We start from the raw sequence: 15,009 nt of genomic DNA, 5'->3' as shown, positions 1-15,009 counted from the left end.
TAGGAAACTTAGAAAAATATTAATTCACTAAAAATCACCATATAAACCAACATAAATATAAACCAACATAAATATAAAAAATAAATTCTTATGAAGAGTAACTTTATTTGCCAAAACATTTATAATAAGAGTTGCATAAAATTTTACATCTTTGCAAATCTCTTTAATGGCTGACTTAACTGAAGACAGCTGGATTCTCTGTACTTGCTTTTGCAATCTGTTCTGCACACGTCACACATGGTCTCTGCAAAACCCCACTGTACACTCATGAGAGAATGAGAGTGAAAAAGGCAAATAAACATCTTCATATTACAATAATAACAGCTTTAACTGTAAGGAATCACTCTTAACACTATAAGAGCGATTAAAATTTCAGAGTGCTGGGAACTACCAGTCCCTGAACTACCATTTAAGAATTACTGTTGTAGAGGTAAATACACAGTATGTTTTTTAACTACATTATTACTGGCTTAGAAACAAAAGTTCAAAAATCTGGTTATTATCATTGAATTGTAGTTCATATTCTTAATGATTTTACTCTATCTCTTTACAATGACTTTTCTTAGAAAGCATTTATCAATATTCAATCTTCCAACAGAAACAAGTTAGCAAAATACTAAGGAATCGGAACTGAAGACATTTACCCAAATGAGGCATTTACTCAAATCAGAACAAACAGGTAAAAATAATCTGATGCTACTTTATATCCTAAGTAGTTAGAATTTAAAATTAAGAGTAAAAGTTAAAGCACTTTCTGACATTTCTTTATCATTATCAACATATTGTATAGGGTATCAATTATATGTTTATAACCTTTACCCATTAAGAATCATGTCAATAAAAAAAGTAAATATTACTTGTAATGCCTTTCATATCTTTATTTATATAAAAACATAACTTTTTATCTGATTAGGTAATTACTACAGAGTCACTACAAAATCACTGCAGACGGTGACTGCAGCTATGAAATTAAAAGACGCTTGCTCCTTGGAAGTAAAGTTATGACCAACCTAGACAGAATGTTAAAAAGCAGAGACATTATTTTGCCAACAAAGGTCCGTCTAGTCAAAGCTATGGTTTTTCCAGTGGTCATGTATGGATGTGAGAGTAGAATTATAAAGAAAGCTGAGGGAGGGGGGACTGGGATGGGGAATACATGTAAATCCATGGCTAATTCATTTCAATGTATGACAAAAACCACTGCAATGTTGTAAAGTAATTAGCCTCCAACAAATAAAAATAAATGGAAGGAAAAAAAAAAAAAAAAAAAGAAAGCTGAGTGCCGAAGAATTGATGCTTTTGAATTGTGGTGTTGGAGAAGACTCTTGAGAGTCCCTTGGACTGCAAGGAGATCCAACCAGTCCATCCTAAAGGAAATCAGTCCTGAATATTCATTGGAAGGACTGATGCTGAAGCTGAAACTCCAATATTTTGGCCACCTGATGTGAAGAGATGACTCATTTTGAAAAGACCCTGATGCTGGGAAAGATTGAAGGTGGGAGGAGAAGGGGATGACAGAGGATGAGATGGCTGGATGGCATCACCGACTCAATGGACATGAGTTTGAGTAAACTCCGGGAGTTGGCGATGGACAGGGAAGCCTGGAGTGCTGCAGTCCGTGGGGTCGCAAAGAGTCAGGCACAACTGAGCGACTGAACTGAATTGAACAAAGTCACAGTGAAAATCTGTAAACTCAGTGAAGTAAAAAGTTATTTAAACTTTATTTGAACTTATGAGGAAATGAAATTAAAACTGAACTGAAGGAATAGCTGAACTTTGAGTATTTCTTCACTAAGAAGCTGACAAGACTCCTCTTAAGAGAAAAAAAAAAGACAAAAATCTCAGACATTCAGAGGTTGATCGTGTCTTTATTAACTGTTTAATTTTCAAGGTAGGTAAACTGTCTCAGAAAACAAACTGACAGACTGATACCTTAACAAAAAATTAAAGAGAAAAAAAAAAGCAGTTTGAAACTTAAGCCTAGATTTGAAGTGATTCTAAAGAAACACAAAAAAGAAAAAAGACAATCCCAAAGATATGCATGTACTAGGAAAGTGATGTATTGATGGGGGAGGACATTTCTGGAGGTGAATTTGGTTTTATTGTTTTAAAAAGCACTGCTTCTTACCTTCTATCAATCCCTCATAAATCACACTATATTTCAGTTCCCTTCACACTGGAATCTGTACTTCTCATTCAGCAACCCCCACCACCTTTCCCAGACTTTTTCAATTGCTCTTCTTCCCCACTGTTGGTCAGAAGAGATACACTTTATCATCCATCTGGGCTTTTGATGCATAGTATATACAACACTAATTACTTTCTTGAGCATTCTGACTTCCTATTTCAACCTAGACAGACTGCATTCTAGGTTTTCTGTACAGACAAAGATTTAGATTTCAATTCTAAGCTGGTTCTGTTTCTTTTATTCTCATGACTTTAAAAAATTAATTTACTTTTTAAGTGAAGGATAATTGCTTTATAGAATTTTGTTGGTTTCTGCCAGACATCAACATCTCATGACTTCTTTCCTAGATTCTTTTTTTGATTGGGTATATTAAGTTTTTCAGGTATGTTTGAATGTGGTCTTCAGATTAGCAGTATCAGCACCAACCTGTAATTTGTTAGAGATGCACATTTTCTAGAAATGAAAAAACTGCTGGAGAGCTATCTGCATTCCCAAATTCACAGCAGCATTATTTACAATGGCCAAGACATGAAAACAATCTTAAGTGCCATCAATACAATGAGTATTATTCAGCCATAAAAATGGGGGAAATGCTGTCATCTGTGACAACATGGATGAATGGTGAGGGCATTATGCTAAGTGAAATAAATCAGAGAGAGAAAGACAAATACCACATGATCTCATTTATATATAAAAACCTAAAAAAAAAAAAACAAAAAAACAAACCCCAACCAAACTCAGAAAAACAGATCAGATTTATGGCTACTGAGGCAGGGGTAAAGACAAGAGGAATTGGATGAAGGTGGTCAAAAGGTACAAACTTCCTAGATAACTAAGTACTAGGGATTTATTTATCTATTTGGCTATATCAAGTCTTAGTTGCGGCATGCGGGATTAGCTCCCTGACCAGGGATGGAACCCAGGCACCCTGAATTGGAAGTACACAGTCCACCACCAGAGAAGTTCTGTACTAGGGATATAACATACTACATAACTATAGTTAACACTGCTGGATAGTGAACATGAAAGTTGAGAGAGTAAATCCTAAATTCTCACTGCAAAGGAAAAAATGTTTCTTTCTTATTCTGTATATGAGATGATAGATGTTAACTAAACTTATTGTGGTTACCATTTCACGATATATATAAATGAAGTAATTGAGCTGTACACCTTAAACTTATACATTGCTGTATGTCAACTATATCTCAATAAAACTGGGGGGCGGGGGGATATAAATTCTCAGCAGTGACCCCAGACCAGCTGAATTAGAAGTGGGAGAAGGATGGCCATTTCTGTTTTAAGAAACCCTCCAGGTGATTCTAACGTACCCTGAAGTTTGATAACCAATAGTGTAAAAGTTTTATTGGACCTCACTTGTTTAGGTTCTTAACCTATTTGCAGATGAATCATCTATTTCCTTTTCCTCAGTGTCATTCAGAATCTAAGTAATACAGAGCTCAACACAACATGAGGACTAAGTACTCCAACTAAAAAGCAGTGAGAAACCATGATGTAATACATGTATTACCCCACTTAGGAAACTTTTCTTCCAATCACTGACGCTAAAAACAGTACATTATCCAACACCATTTTTGAATATTTTTTGTTCTGTTCTGTTTTTGGCTACTTTGAGTATAAAGCCAGTATTTTACATATATAAGAATAAACCATCTGAGTGTGCTGGGTCAATTTCAGAATTCCATCTCATAAACAATTTTAAAAATTACTTTATTTCCACAAGAAGAAGAATAAACAATTCTTCTCTCATATTTCCCTAAAGCTGCATTTGTTACACATTTTTAGCAATCACTTAAAATGTGGTTAGTCCAAATTAAAAAGTGCTCACAAGTTCAAAACACAAAGCGATTTCAAAGATTTGTGCCAAAAAATGGTTAAATAATTCATCAACAATATGCAACTTGAGTAATGCTGAAATAACATATTAAATAAAATGTGATTTTATTTTTTTAAACGTGATTTTAAAAGGTCAATTTCACCTCCTTCTTCCCTCTTTTTCCATTTAAAAATTTTTTCTTGATATATAGTTGATATACATCTTTCCCTTCTTGTATAAAAGAGGCTACTAAAAATTTTGGAGAAGGAAATGGCAATCCACCTCAGTATTCTTGCCTAGAGAATTCCATGGACAGACGAGCCTGGCAGGCTACAGTCCATGGGGTTGCAAAAGAGTCAGACACAACTGAGCAACTAACACACACACACACACACACACACACACACACACACGCACGAAAAGCTTTAGAGTAACAAATGTGACGTACATTCAGTTTCGTGTACACACACACACACACACACGAAAAGCTTTAGAGTAAATGTGACGTACATTCAGTTTCGTGTACATGTACACACATAAACACACACACACACACACACACGAAAAGCTTTAGAGTAACAAATGTGACGTACATTCAGTTTCGTCCTCCGAGTCTCACTGAGGGGGGCTCAGGAGAAGACAGTGCTCAGTGAGCCAGAAGATCCCACACCTGTGAGGAATCACAGCACCTGGGATCCAAATACACCTGTGCCTTTTAACAGCTAGTCTGCAAATCCTTGGCAGAACTTCACTGTTCAAAAAAATGCTCTTCTGAAAGTGGTAAAAATCTTTATCCAAGTATCAAATATTTACCAAACTCTTATACAAATGAATGTAGATATGGTGAGGGAAGAGATTTAAACATGGGTAAAAGGCTGAACATGTCCACTGACAGATAAATGGACAAAGGTGCGATATATATATTTATATATATATATAAATACATACACACACACCAGTATTAGTCATTACAAAGAATGAAATAATGCCATTTGCAGTAACATGGATGGACCTGGAGATTACCATATTAAGTGAAGTAAGTTAGAGAAAGACAAATATCATATATATCACTTCTATATGGAACCTAAAAATACGACACAAATGAGCTTATCTTCAAAACAGAAACAGACTCACAGATATAAAGAACAGACTTGTGGTTGCCAAGGGGGAGGAGGGGTGGAAGAGGGAGTCTGGAATTAGCAAGATGTAAACTATTATATATAGGATGGATAAACAAGGTCCTACAGGATGGCACAGGGAATTATATTCAATGTCCTGTGATAAACCATTAATGGAAAGGAAAAAAGGCAGCAATAAACGGTCCACCAATCTGAAGTGATGATCAGGATTTCGATCAGCTCATGAAGTGCCAGTGACAGAGGAGCTGATTTTAGTCCTATTTTTGGCTGCAGAATACACATTCTGACTTCTGTCTCCCCCAGGCAGAAGCTGGAATCACTCTTCCAACTTCTCCTGCAGCTAGAGTGCAGGCCTGTGACCAAGACTTCCCAATTTAGACACTGCATGAAATTTGGACTCAGAAAGGAGCAACATGAGGCAGCAGGAACCACAACCTCCATTTTCTGGTGAGAGCAGAGGACTGTGGCAGAAATGGAACAGGATGGCATAAATCCCAATGAGAGACCATGGGAGGACAAGGACCTGTGCCCAAGGGTGTGGCTGCACGTCTTTGGCAAAGCCAGCCAGCAATGTGACCTGAGTCCTTTCCTGGCCGTGCAGCCTCCAAAACCCATTCTCTGACCCTCCTATAAATTCCCTGGGCTAACTACTACCCTTTAGCCAATTCTTCTGAGTAAACTAGCAGGAGGGAGGTGGGGAACTATTGCCTGATACTTGTAACTAAAAGTCAAAACTTAGATGGATACAGAAAATATAACAAGTTGGAAACTAAAACAGTATTCACCTTAGGAGAGGAGGATGTGCAGAGCAGTACTAAAGATCTGAACTGCACCTGTAATATTTTACGTCTTTTAAAAAAAAGGCAAAAAAAAAAAAAAAGGCAAATGGCCAACACAGCAGGAATACTTGTTATAAATATTTGTCTGGATACTTCTCAAATGTCTGAAAAGCAACTAGGGCCCTAGGTAGGAATGGAACTAATGAGGAGGAGAGGAGGAAGAAAAAACAACAGTAGCTATGATTTATTTATTGTAGGCTTACTATGTGCCAGGCAGTGTACTTAAGACGTAGCATTTTATGTAATCCTTAAGATAACTACAACATAAATTATTTTATTTCCATGATGTAGATAAAGAAATAGACTCAAAGAGACTCAAATCACCTGCCTGTGACCACGTATCTAAATCATCAGAGAAGGATCAAACTCATGTTTGTCTAAGAGCCAAGCCTGGCTCGTAATTACCTTCTTCCTCACTCTCAGCAACTCTACACAGTGGTGAGGGGTTACGGACTGACTATACCAGCACAGAAGGAATGTGCAACAGCAAAAGAGGAAGAGGGACAGAAGTTGGGATGACAAATGAGGAAGAGCTGCACTTTGATCTATGAACCTTGAGATCTTCACTTTTAACAAGAGAGTCAAGTGCTGAGAAATCCCCTTCCTCAAAGCATCCTTCATTGAGTAGGACCAGACTGAACCAGCCTTATCTGAAGCCTCAGTTCCTGCCCTGGAGAAGTGCAGGGAAGAAACAAGCAATTCTGTGGGTGCTAAGTAGAATTAGACTCCTAGAATTCACCAGAGGGTCTTTTCTCTGGCACATTGATTTAATTCCATGTGGACACTTCAGGAAGTACCCAACTCAAGAGGGCATTTGAACGTAAAGTTCCAAATGAACCATTTTCACCTAGCTTAGGCAGACCTATCCAGAACAGGAAACCTAAACCTTTCCTAGTATTGTAGAAACTGTTAAGGTATTTACATCAGAGCTCTACCTTTTGCCTTAAGATAGTACCTCTCTGTCTTAAATAAACATATGTTACTTGATATAATGAGAAATAACAACTTTTGGTCTTTTCTCTGATTCCTCGTCAGAGCTCCTAAGACCTTTGTAACTTCTGAAGTGATAACATAAATGCTAGGACCATATTATGTTCTAAAGAGGTGACTCTTAGTGGGTTCCTGGATGAGGGCTCATCACCTCAAAGACCAAGCTATAACTAGAAACTTGATACTTTCAGCCCCACCCCCCAGTCTCTGAAAAGGGAAGAGAGGCTAGAAATTGAGTTACTAATTGATCTTACCTACATGATGTAGCCTCCATAAAAATCCCCAAAGTAAGAGGTTTAGGGAGCTCCTGGGTTGGTGAATACATCCATGTGCCGAGAGGGTGGTACACCCCAACTCCATGACGAAATAAGCACCTGTGTTCACAACCCTTCAGGACATCGCCCTATGTGTATCTTTATCTGGCTGTTCATCCATATCCTTTATCATTTCCTTAATTATATAATAAACTGGTAAATGTGTTTCCCTGACTTCTGTGAGCTGTTCCAGCAAATCATGAAACCCACGGAGGGATAGTAAGAACCACAATTTATAGCCAGTTAGTCAGAAGTACAGCTGAGATAATCCGGGGCTGGCAACTCTGAAGTGGGCAGGGGTGCTTGTGTGAAACTAACCCCTGAACTTGTGGGGATCTGACACCGAATCCAAGCAAAGAGTGTCAGAACTGAACTGAATTATACGCAAACCAGCTGGTGTGGAGAACTGGTCACTGTGGAAGAAAACACACACACATTTGGGGGCCAAAAATGTTGAGTGTGGTAGAAGCAGAGACTAAATGTATACAGTGAGTTTTTTTCTGACAGCTACTCTAATTAACCTTTGACACATTCCTTTGTCTCCCATCAATTCACTAGAACTATTCCAGGGATATAATTACTTTGTCAAATATTATGTGGCTGCTTCTAGAAAGATGAGAAAGATGAGAAATTGGAAAGATGAGAAATTTATGGGGGCAGAACAAACTCTCTGGGATGGTGACAGATGGTTTTAAAAAGCAATCTAATTTTATCACTTTTTTTTAAGGTAATCTAGAAAACTGCCTCTGTCCTCAAGGCAATAAATTGTTTTGAAATTTCAAATGATGTTAATATAGGCATAATTTTACATTCTTATCAAAAGGGTTAGGTTGAGACACAATATTACGTGGCAAAGAGTCTTTTAACACTTGAACTGAGAAGTTCAGCTCCGCATTTCAGTGAACACGTCACCTCTCTAGTCTCATCCTCTCCCTCACTGCACTCTAGCTGCACAGCCATTCTGCCGTCGTTTCAAACAGGCAGGCTCCCACCTCAGCGCTTTCTGACTTGGAATGCTCTTTCCTCAGATAACCGTATGGCTCATTCACCAGCTCTCTTTGGTCTTAATTCAAATGTCACCAGCATATTAAGGCTTACCCTGGCCACCTGCATCTGCTCTGTTTTTCTCTTTTTTACTTATCACTATATAACAAGATCTTTTAAAATCTTATGTATCATCTTACCCCTCCCAGCTATAATATATGTTCCACAAGGTCAGGAAGCTTCGTCTTGTTCAATGTTGTCCCTAGGCATCTAGCAAAGGGCTTTACACATAAACACAAATACATGGAGGTGACTAGGAAAGAAGAAAAGGTTAAAAAAACCATTGTCCTACACAAGTTCAAAGCAAAATATACCCAAGAAACACCTTTTTTAAAAAAATTACAAAGAAGTTCATGTTTAATCAAAATAATTCAAGAACTCCTTCTTAGTCTCCTACCCCTTCAATTCCTCTTTGAGGCTTCATTACTACTATTTAAGGACCACCACATTCTACACATGTTAAAAGCCAGTGATATTAAACTGCCTTTAACACTCTACAATCTGTTAGACATCCCACTTTGTCAACATACATAGATCCACCTCATTCTTCTGGCTACACAGGACAATATACTACAGATGTATCATTATTTCCCATTTCCCTTACTGAAAGTGACTTGTTCCCAGTGTCACTACTATAAGTAATGCAGCACTGAATATCCTTACACACACATTTATCTGTGAACACAAATGTAAGGCCAAAGGTATGCATACTTAAAACATTTGACAAGTACTGCCAAATTAACTTTCAAGAAAATCCCACTAATTTATCCTCTCATACCCTTGCTGCCCTGGGTAAACTCTTTATAAATGTTTTCCTATCTAATAAATAAAACATATTTCATTTTAAAAACTTACACTTCCATAGTCACCAGAAGCATGAAGCGTCTTTTCACATGCTTACTAGTACAATCTGTATTTCTTCCTCCATGAACTACCTATTTATATTTTTTGTTTATATTTCTAATAGACTATTTTTTTTCCTATTTTGCATGCTTCTTATGTAGTAGAAGCACTAGTTAGGAGCACAGACTCGAGTTAAAACACCTTGAGTGCAATTGCTAGCTATGGGAAGATGAGTTAACCTTCCTATGTCTCATGTGCTAATTTTAGTTTCAAAAATATACTTTAAAGAAAGTATAAGCCTATAAAAGAGATCAAAAAACCAACATGTATATAAAATAATTTTGTAATTGCTAGGCCCATATTTGAGCCTGCTGTCACTCAGAAAGAAAATGTTTTTTCAGTCTTAAAGTTGTATCTTTAGTCATATATTTATGCAAATCATCTGGTTTAGTTTTTTTAAAAAACCAAAAACAAGTTTTTATTGTATTTAAGACACTCAGGGGTTTTTTTGGCTCCCACTGTATAGCTTGTGGGATCTTAAGTTCCTGACCAGGGATTGAACTCAGGCCCTCGACAGTGAAAGTTCAGAGTCCCTAACCACTAGACCTCTAGGGAATTCCCTAAAAGGTCATTTTTAATTTTAAATATGGGGGGAAAAACTGCTATTGCACATATCATATATCACAAACCATACCTCAGCAACTTGTACAGTAACAATTTATAATAAGATTTTTAGGACTACTTGAATAAGCAAAAAACAAAAAACACTTCAAGTAGAAAAAAAAAATTGTAAAGGAAAAAATGAGGTTTACTCTACCTACAAATAACTTGAATTAAAACTGATGACATGTGTGAAAAAGGGAACCACACATAAAACGTAGCCTAACAAGTTGGCCAAAATGTAGATACACAGAAAAAAAATACGATTCTTACCAAAAAAGCATTGACAATTATTACTCAATTATTATATCAACTGCTGATCAAGCTAACATTCCATGAGCTGTATATACAATTAATTTTTATGCAGGAGTTCCCTGAGACCTGAGAATTAGTCCAAAGATTCTTTCAGGGTAAAAAAAGATTGAGAAAAGCTATTTTAGAGTTTACTTTCTTCCTTAGGAAAGCTTTTCACAACCTAGAAATCACAAAAACTTTCTATACTGCCTTTTCATAATTCATTGCTTTCTTTTTTTTTTCATTGCTTTCTTTTTATCTGACTCTTTAACCCACCTGGACCTAACTTGTATTATGAAAGCTATCCAACTTTATTTCCAAAAGAGGAGTAGATGCCTTACTCTACTAATGGAATATCTTTTCCTCACTGATCAGCAGAGCCACTTTCATCCTATACCTGGTATCTACTCATTATGTATACAGACCCATAAATGTGCTTTGAAGTCCTTGGCGAAGTTCCAGCTTCTCAGATTAGGGCACCCTAAGAACTGCTCTATCTTTCGTAAAAGTTTCTCTCCTACATGAATTCCTCTATCACCTGATGCTGTTTGCTTCCTCTCTTGTGGCAATTTCTCAGATTTAGTGGATTTTTAAAAAAAATCATTCCCTATTATTTTTATTGAAGTATAGCTACTACATAATTTTATAAGATACAGGTGTACAATATAGTGACTCACAATTTCTAAAGGTTAAGATTTAGTTGGGTTTTTGATGGCATTTGTTTTTTACCAGCACAGATAAAAAAAATTTTTTTAATTATCTTTTTAGTCACTAAGAATGGGAATATCTGAGTCCATGATATTGGAACCTATCTCATGGATTTATTATTATATTTCTTCATCCATTTACAAGAGGTTTGGGTTACAATGATGATGCTAACAGGTGATCTCAATTAGCCATCTTGACTATAAAGTCTCAAAAAGCACTTTAAAGTCGAATTCCGAACTACTGTAATCTTATGAAAAAGATCCAAGCTATAAATAACAGAATAATTTCTTAAACCGAAAAGTCAGCCTTCTCTTTTTACTTTTCCTGTACCCTTCCTTTCTCATAAAGATCAGAATTAACAACTTCATCACTCCACGTGCCAGATGTTTTCCTGCTATCTCATGCAGTCTCACTGAACTGTATTATCCCTACCAACACATGAAAAAACTAGAACTAAGAAGATTAAGATCATATCAACAAGTAAGAGATCAGGTCAAATTTAAACCCAGGAATGCAACTCCAAAGCTCAGGTCCTTCCAATACACCCTCTTACATTGCTAAGGAGCAAAGTCTTCTATCTTACCAAACACACCTCTTCACACTCGGCCTCTCCATCATGTTCCACTTCCTTTCCTATCCTCTTGGTGAAAATCATCGAGGGCAAAGTGATACGCAACCACAGTAGACAGTAGCAAGAAAGCAGCATTTTTAACTGGAGGAGACTTTCAGTTTCACATGTGCAAGTGTTACTCAGTCAGTTCACATAAGGACTTCCTAAAGTAGACAACTTGTATCTTCTCAGCAAATGTAATAAGTTTCTCCTTCTTCAGTAAGCTTATTATCAATTAGCATAATTTCTTGAGGCTTATATCAAACACAGGCCTAGAAATCTACAGGTGACCTGAGTCACGGAACTATACAACTAAATGTATTATCTGTATACAGTTCACTAAAATATAAGAGCCTTTCCATTAAAAAATAGTTTCAAATATCCTACTTTTAGTAATGAGCTAAGACGAGCCCTCCTATATTCTTGATCTGTTCAGGGTGACACAGAGAAGAAGGGAAGCTTTGGTCACATACCGTTGGGACACATCCAAATCCAGTCCCAGAAGACCTCTTTGTTTCTGTACTGCTCAATTCTCCAAAGCAAATGGCAAGCTCAGTTTACAAAAGTGACAAATATTTTCAGTGTTAACGATGAAAGCCCTTGTGTAAAATAATGTTTCAAAAAATAGAATATTCTCCTTAGTGAAAATAACCTCTAACATTTGTATATAGATGTGATGCTCTACTAACCAAAACCTAATGGCAAATTCTATTCAACAGGATGTATCTCAACAGTGATTTCCCCTTTACCTGAACCTGCTGCGGCTGTTGAACCTGGATCTGCTGTTCTGGCTGCGTCTGAGGCTGAACGCTCGTGGTGACTGGACAGGCGAGCTCGAGCAAAGACCCGGCCACTTCGGTGCTATCTGTGTAAATGCAGTTCCCGCCCTGCTGGTACACCATGGTAGTGGTGGCCGTCTGCTGGAACTCCTGAAGGGCTTCCGGCCCCTTGGAGGCGAGCGAGTCCAGAAACTCCTTCATCCTGTGTTGCGGGACAGACCGCGCCTTCACTCGGATGTACTCTTCAAAGGAGATGGTGTTCTCCAGAGAATTATTCATATTGCAGAGTCCTTAGGGTTCCTGGGAATAAGACAAATGAACATAAGTCAAAACTATGCCATGGTTTTAACATACTGAAATGCACAGAGCAACCGCTCTCGCACTAGAGTGGAATATTAGGGCAGGTGCATACAAGCGGAATTCCAAGTACAAGTTTATTAAATAACCTTTTTTTTTTTCAATTACTGGCATCTGAAATTTGTTTCCATTAACATTTCTTAACTCAAACTATCATACTGAAAACAAAAAACACAAGCATTTGTCACAGTACTGGATGAAATGGGCTGAAAACACACTTTCCACCCAGCACTTGGCCAGGCCAATCCCATCTTCTCTGCAGAACCAAGCACTAGACAGTGAAAGCCACAGGCAACACTACTCTGTAACCATCAGAAGACTCCAAGGAAGGTAGGAGCTGGGATTCCTACCAATATGTTCTAGTTCCACTGCCAACTATGTTTTACACTGAAGGGACACGTATGCCACCTAGCTGTGGCATGACCCTAGACACAACGGATGTGTTTTTCATCTCCCCCACTCCTCCAAACACCACAAAACCTCATTTTGCTATAAACTGCTCATACTCTTTTGTTGCATAGCTTACTGGTTAAGAGCATGGATTTTGGAGCCAAACTTCTTGGGTTTAAAACCCAGCTCAAACTCCCCTTTGCTGTGTTATCCTGGATAAGTCAGTTAACTCTGGTTTTGTCTATAAAAGAGGGATTAAAATAATATTTACCAAAAAAAAAATAATATTTACACCATAGACATGAGGATTAAATATGTGTAACACACTTACAAAAGTACCTGACATATAGACAGTGCCATATAACTATTAACTAATACTATTTAAATAAGCAGAAGGAAGTTGAATAGTACCTTAAGTAACTAGGTCACTTCTAAAACTCAGAAATCAATTCTGCAAGTTTTTCATCAGGGTGTCTACCTTAGGGTACAGGGGTAGACAACAGCCCTCAAGCACCTGGGGACAACCAGGCAATCTATCCACGAGTGCTGAGCGTCCTATACTGCTGCTTTCATACCACCACCACCTCCAGAACAAAAGCAATGAAAGGATATGAAAGAAACATAAACCAAGTGAGTCTCTTTGCCCAAATAAAGACTCTCTCAGTCAATCTCAAATGTCTAAAAACTGATTTGTTCCCTTGAGCCGTCAGACTAGAATTATCAGTCTTTCACTGCCCAGAAGCTATCTTCTGTTAACAGATACAAAATGGGTGGGTAATCCTCTCATTATTATCTTCCACCTGGCTCTAAACTCTAGTAGACAAGACTGTATCCTGGTCCTCTCTGAATGGCCGACACATGCAGGTACTTATCTGTTGCATCTGGAATTCAACGTGGAACAAGAAGGATTATGACTCTTTGTTCCTGTCACATGTATAACTTACAACAATAAAATGTTATGCTTTTCCCTAGTAAACGGTTAATCTATACCTTGAAGGGAAAAAAAAACAAAACACTACATATCCAGGGCAAGAGACCAAAGGAAAAATATGATCCATCCTGCTATTAATTTACTGACACTGGTAATACTTCTGTGGGATGCGGTTTAAGTATAGTATAGTATACAAATTATATTCAGGTACTTTCAAACAGAACAGACCCAGCAACAAATCTTTTATTATGAGGCCCATAACACATTGCAAATATATTTCTCCGTAAATAAAGAATACTGTGTATACCTTATCCGGTCTAAAATGCCTAGACCACTACTCTCAGGGAAGCCTCCATACAACAGGAGTCAGGAAACCCCAAGCACAACAGAGTACAGAAAATGCCAAGTACAGGTCAGGGGAGTGAAAGGTGAAGCTCCTGCTGATGGCCTCTTGTCTTTTGAAATTTAACTATTTGTTCCTTTCTCATCTCCTCTAATCACCTCTCCTGCCCAGGTCTCCCTTCTCTCTGATGCAGAAACTCTCAGTTATCTTTCCCAGAAGAGAAAATTAGGGGGTCTGCTATGAGACTTCAAGATTAAGATATCAATAATACCCATGGCACATAAAACAGGGGCAGCATCAGTATTTCTCAGGTGGTGCAGCGTTAAAGAACCGCCTGCCAATGCAGGAGACTTAAGAAATATGGGTTTGATCCCTGGGTTGGGAAGATTCCTTGGAGGAGGGCATGGCAACCCATTCCAGTACTTTTGCCTGCAGTATCCCATGGACAGAGGAGCCGGGAAGGCTACAGTCCATTGGGTGGCAGAGCGTCAGACACAACTAAAGCAACGGCATGCACGCACTCAAGGCCAAGCACTTCACATTCAGAGCAGGCCACTCCAGCATAGGTGACCCACAGTCACTAACCACAATGGCACAGACTGTGTCAAAGCTTCCCTCTGATAAGAGCATAACGGAAACTTCCTTCCTAAGAAAGAATCTCTCATAATAGAGATCTAATAAATTACAAAGTTTACAGTATGTGACCCTAATACTCAATTACACACAACCTTCTGCTCAAAAAGGGA

The 15,009-nt window shown here is 37.9% G+C and overlaps 1 protein-coding gene across 4 annotated transcripts in view; it reads right to left on the bottom strand.

Moving 5' to 3' along the window:
* The window catches only part of QRICH1 (glutamine rich 1), a 41,350-nt gene that overhangs the window by 19,257 nt on the left and 7,084 nt on the right, over window positions 1-15,009 (bottom strand). For all 4 annotated transcript variants that reach the window (XM_020916163.2, XM_020916164.2, XM_020916161.2 and 1 more), the window contains one exon: window positions 12,213-12,542. In XM_020916163.2, coding sequence (XP_020771822.1) covers window positions 12,213-12,521 — 309 coding nt within the window. In that variant the 5' untranslated portion in view covers window positions 12,522-12,542. The remainder of the gene's footprint in view (window positions 1-12,212; window positions 12,543-15,009) is intronic.

This window comes from Odocoileus virginianus, chromosome 26 (assembly GCF_023699985.2).
Source record: "Odocoileus virginianus isolate 20LAN1187 ecotype Illinois chromosome 26, Ovbor_1.2, whole genome shotgun sequence".
NCBI lineage: Eukaryota > Metazoa > Chordata > Mammalia > Artiodactyla > Cervidae > Odocoileus > Odocoileus virginianus.
This window is presented reverse-complemented; position numbering and strand designations above follow the sequence as displayed.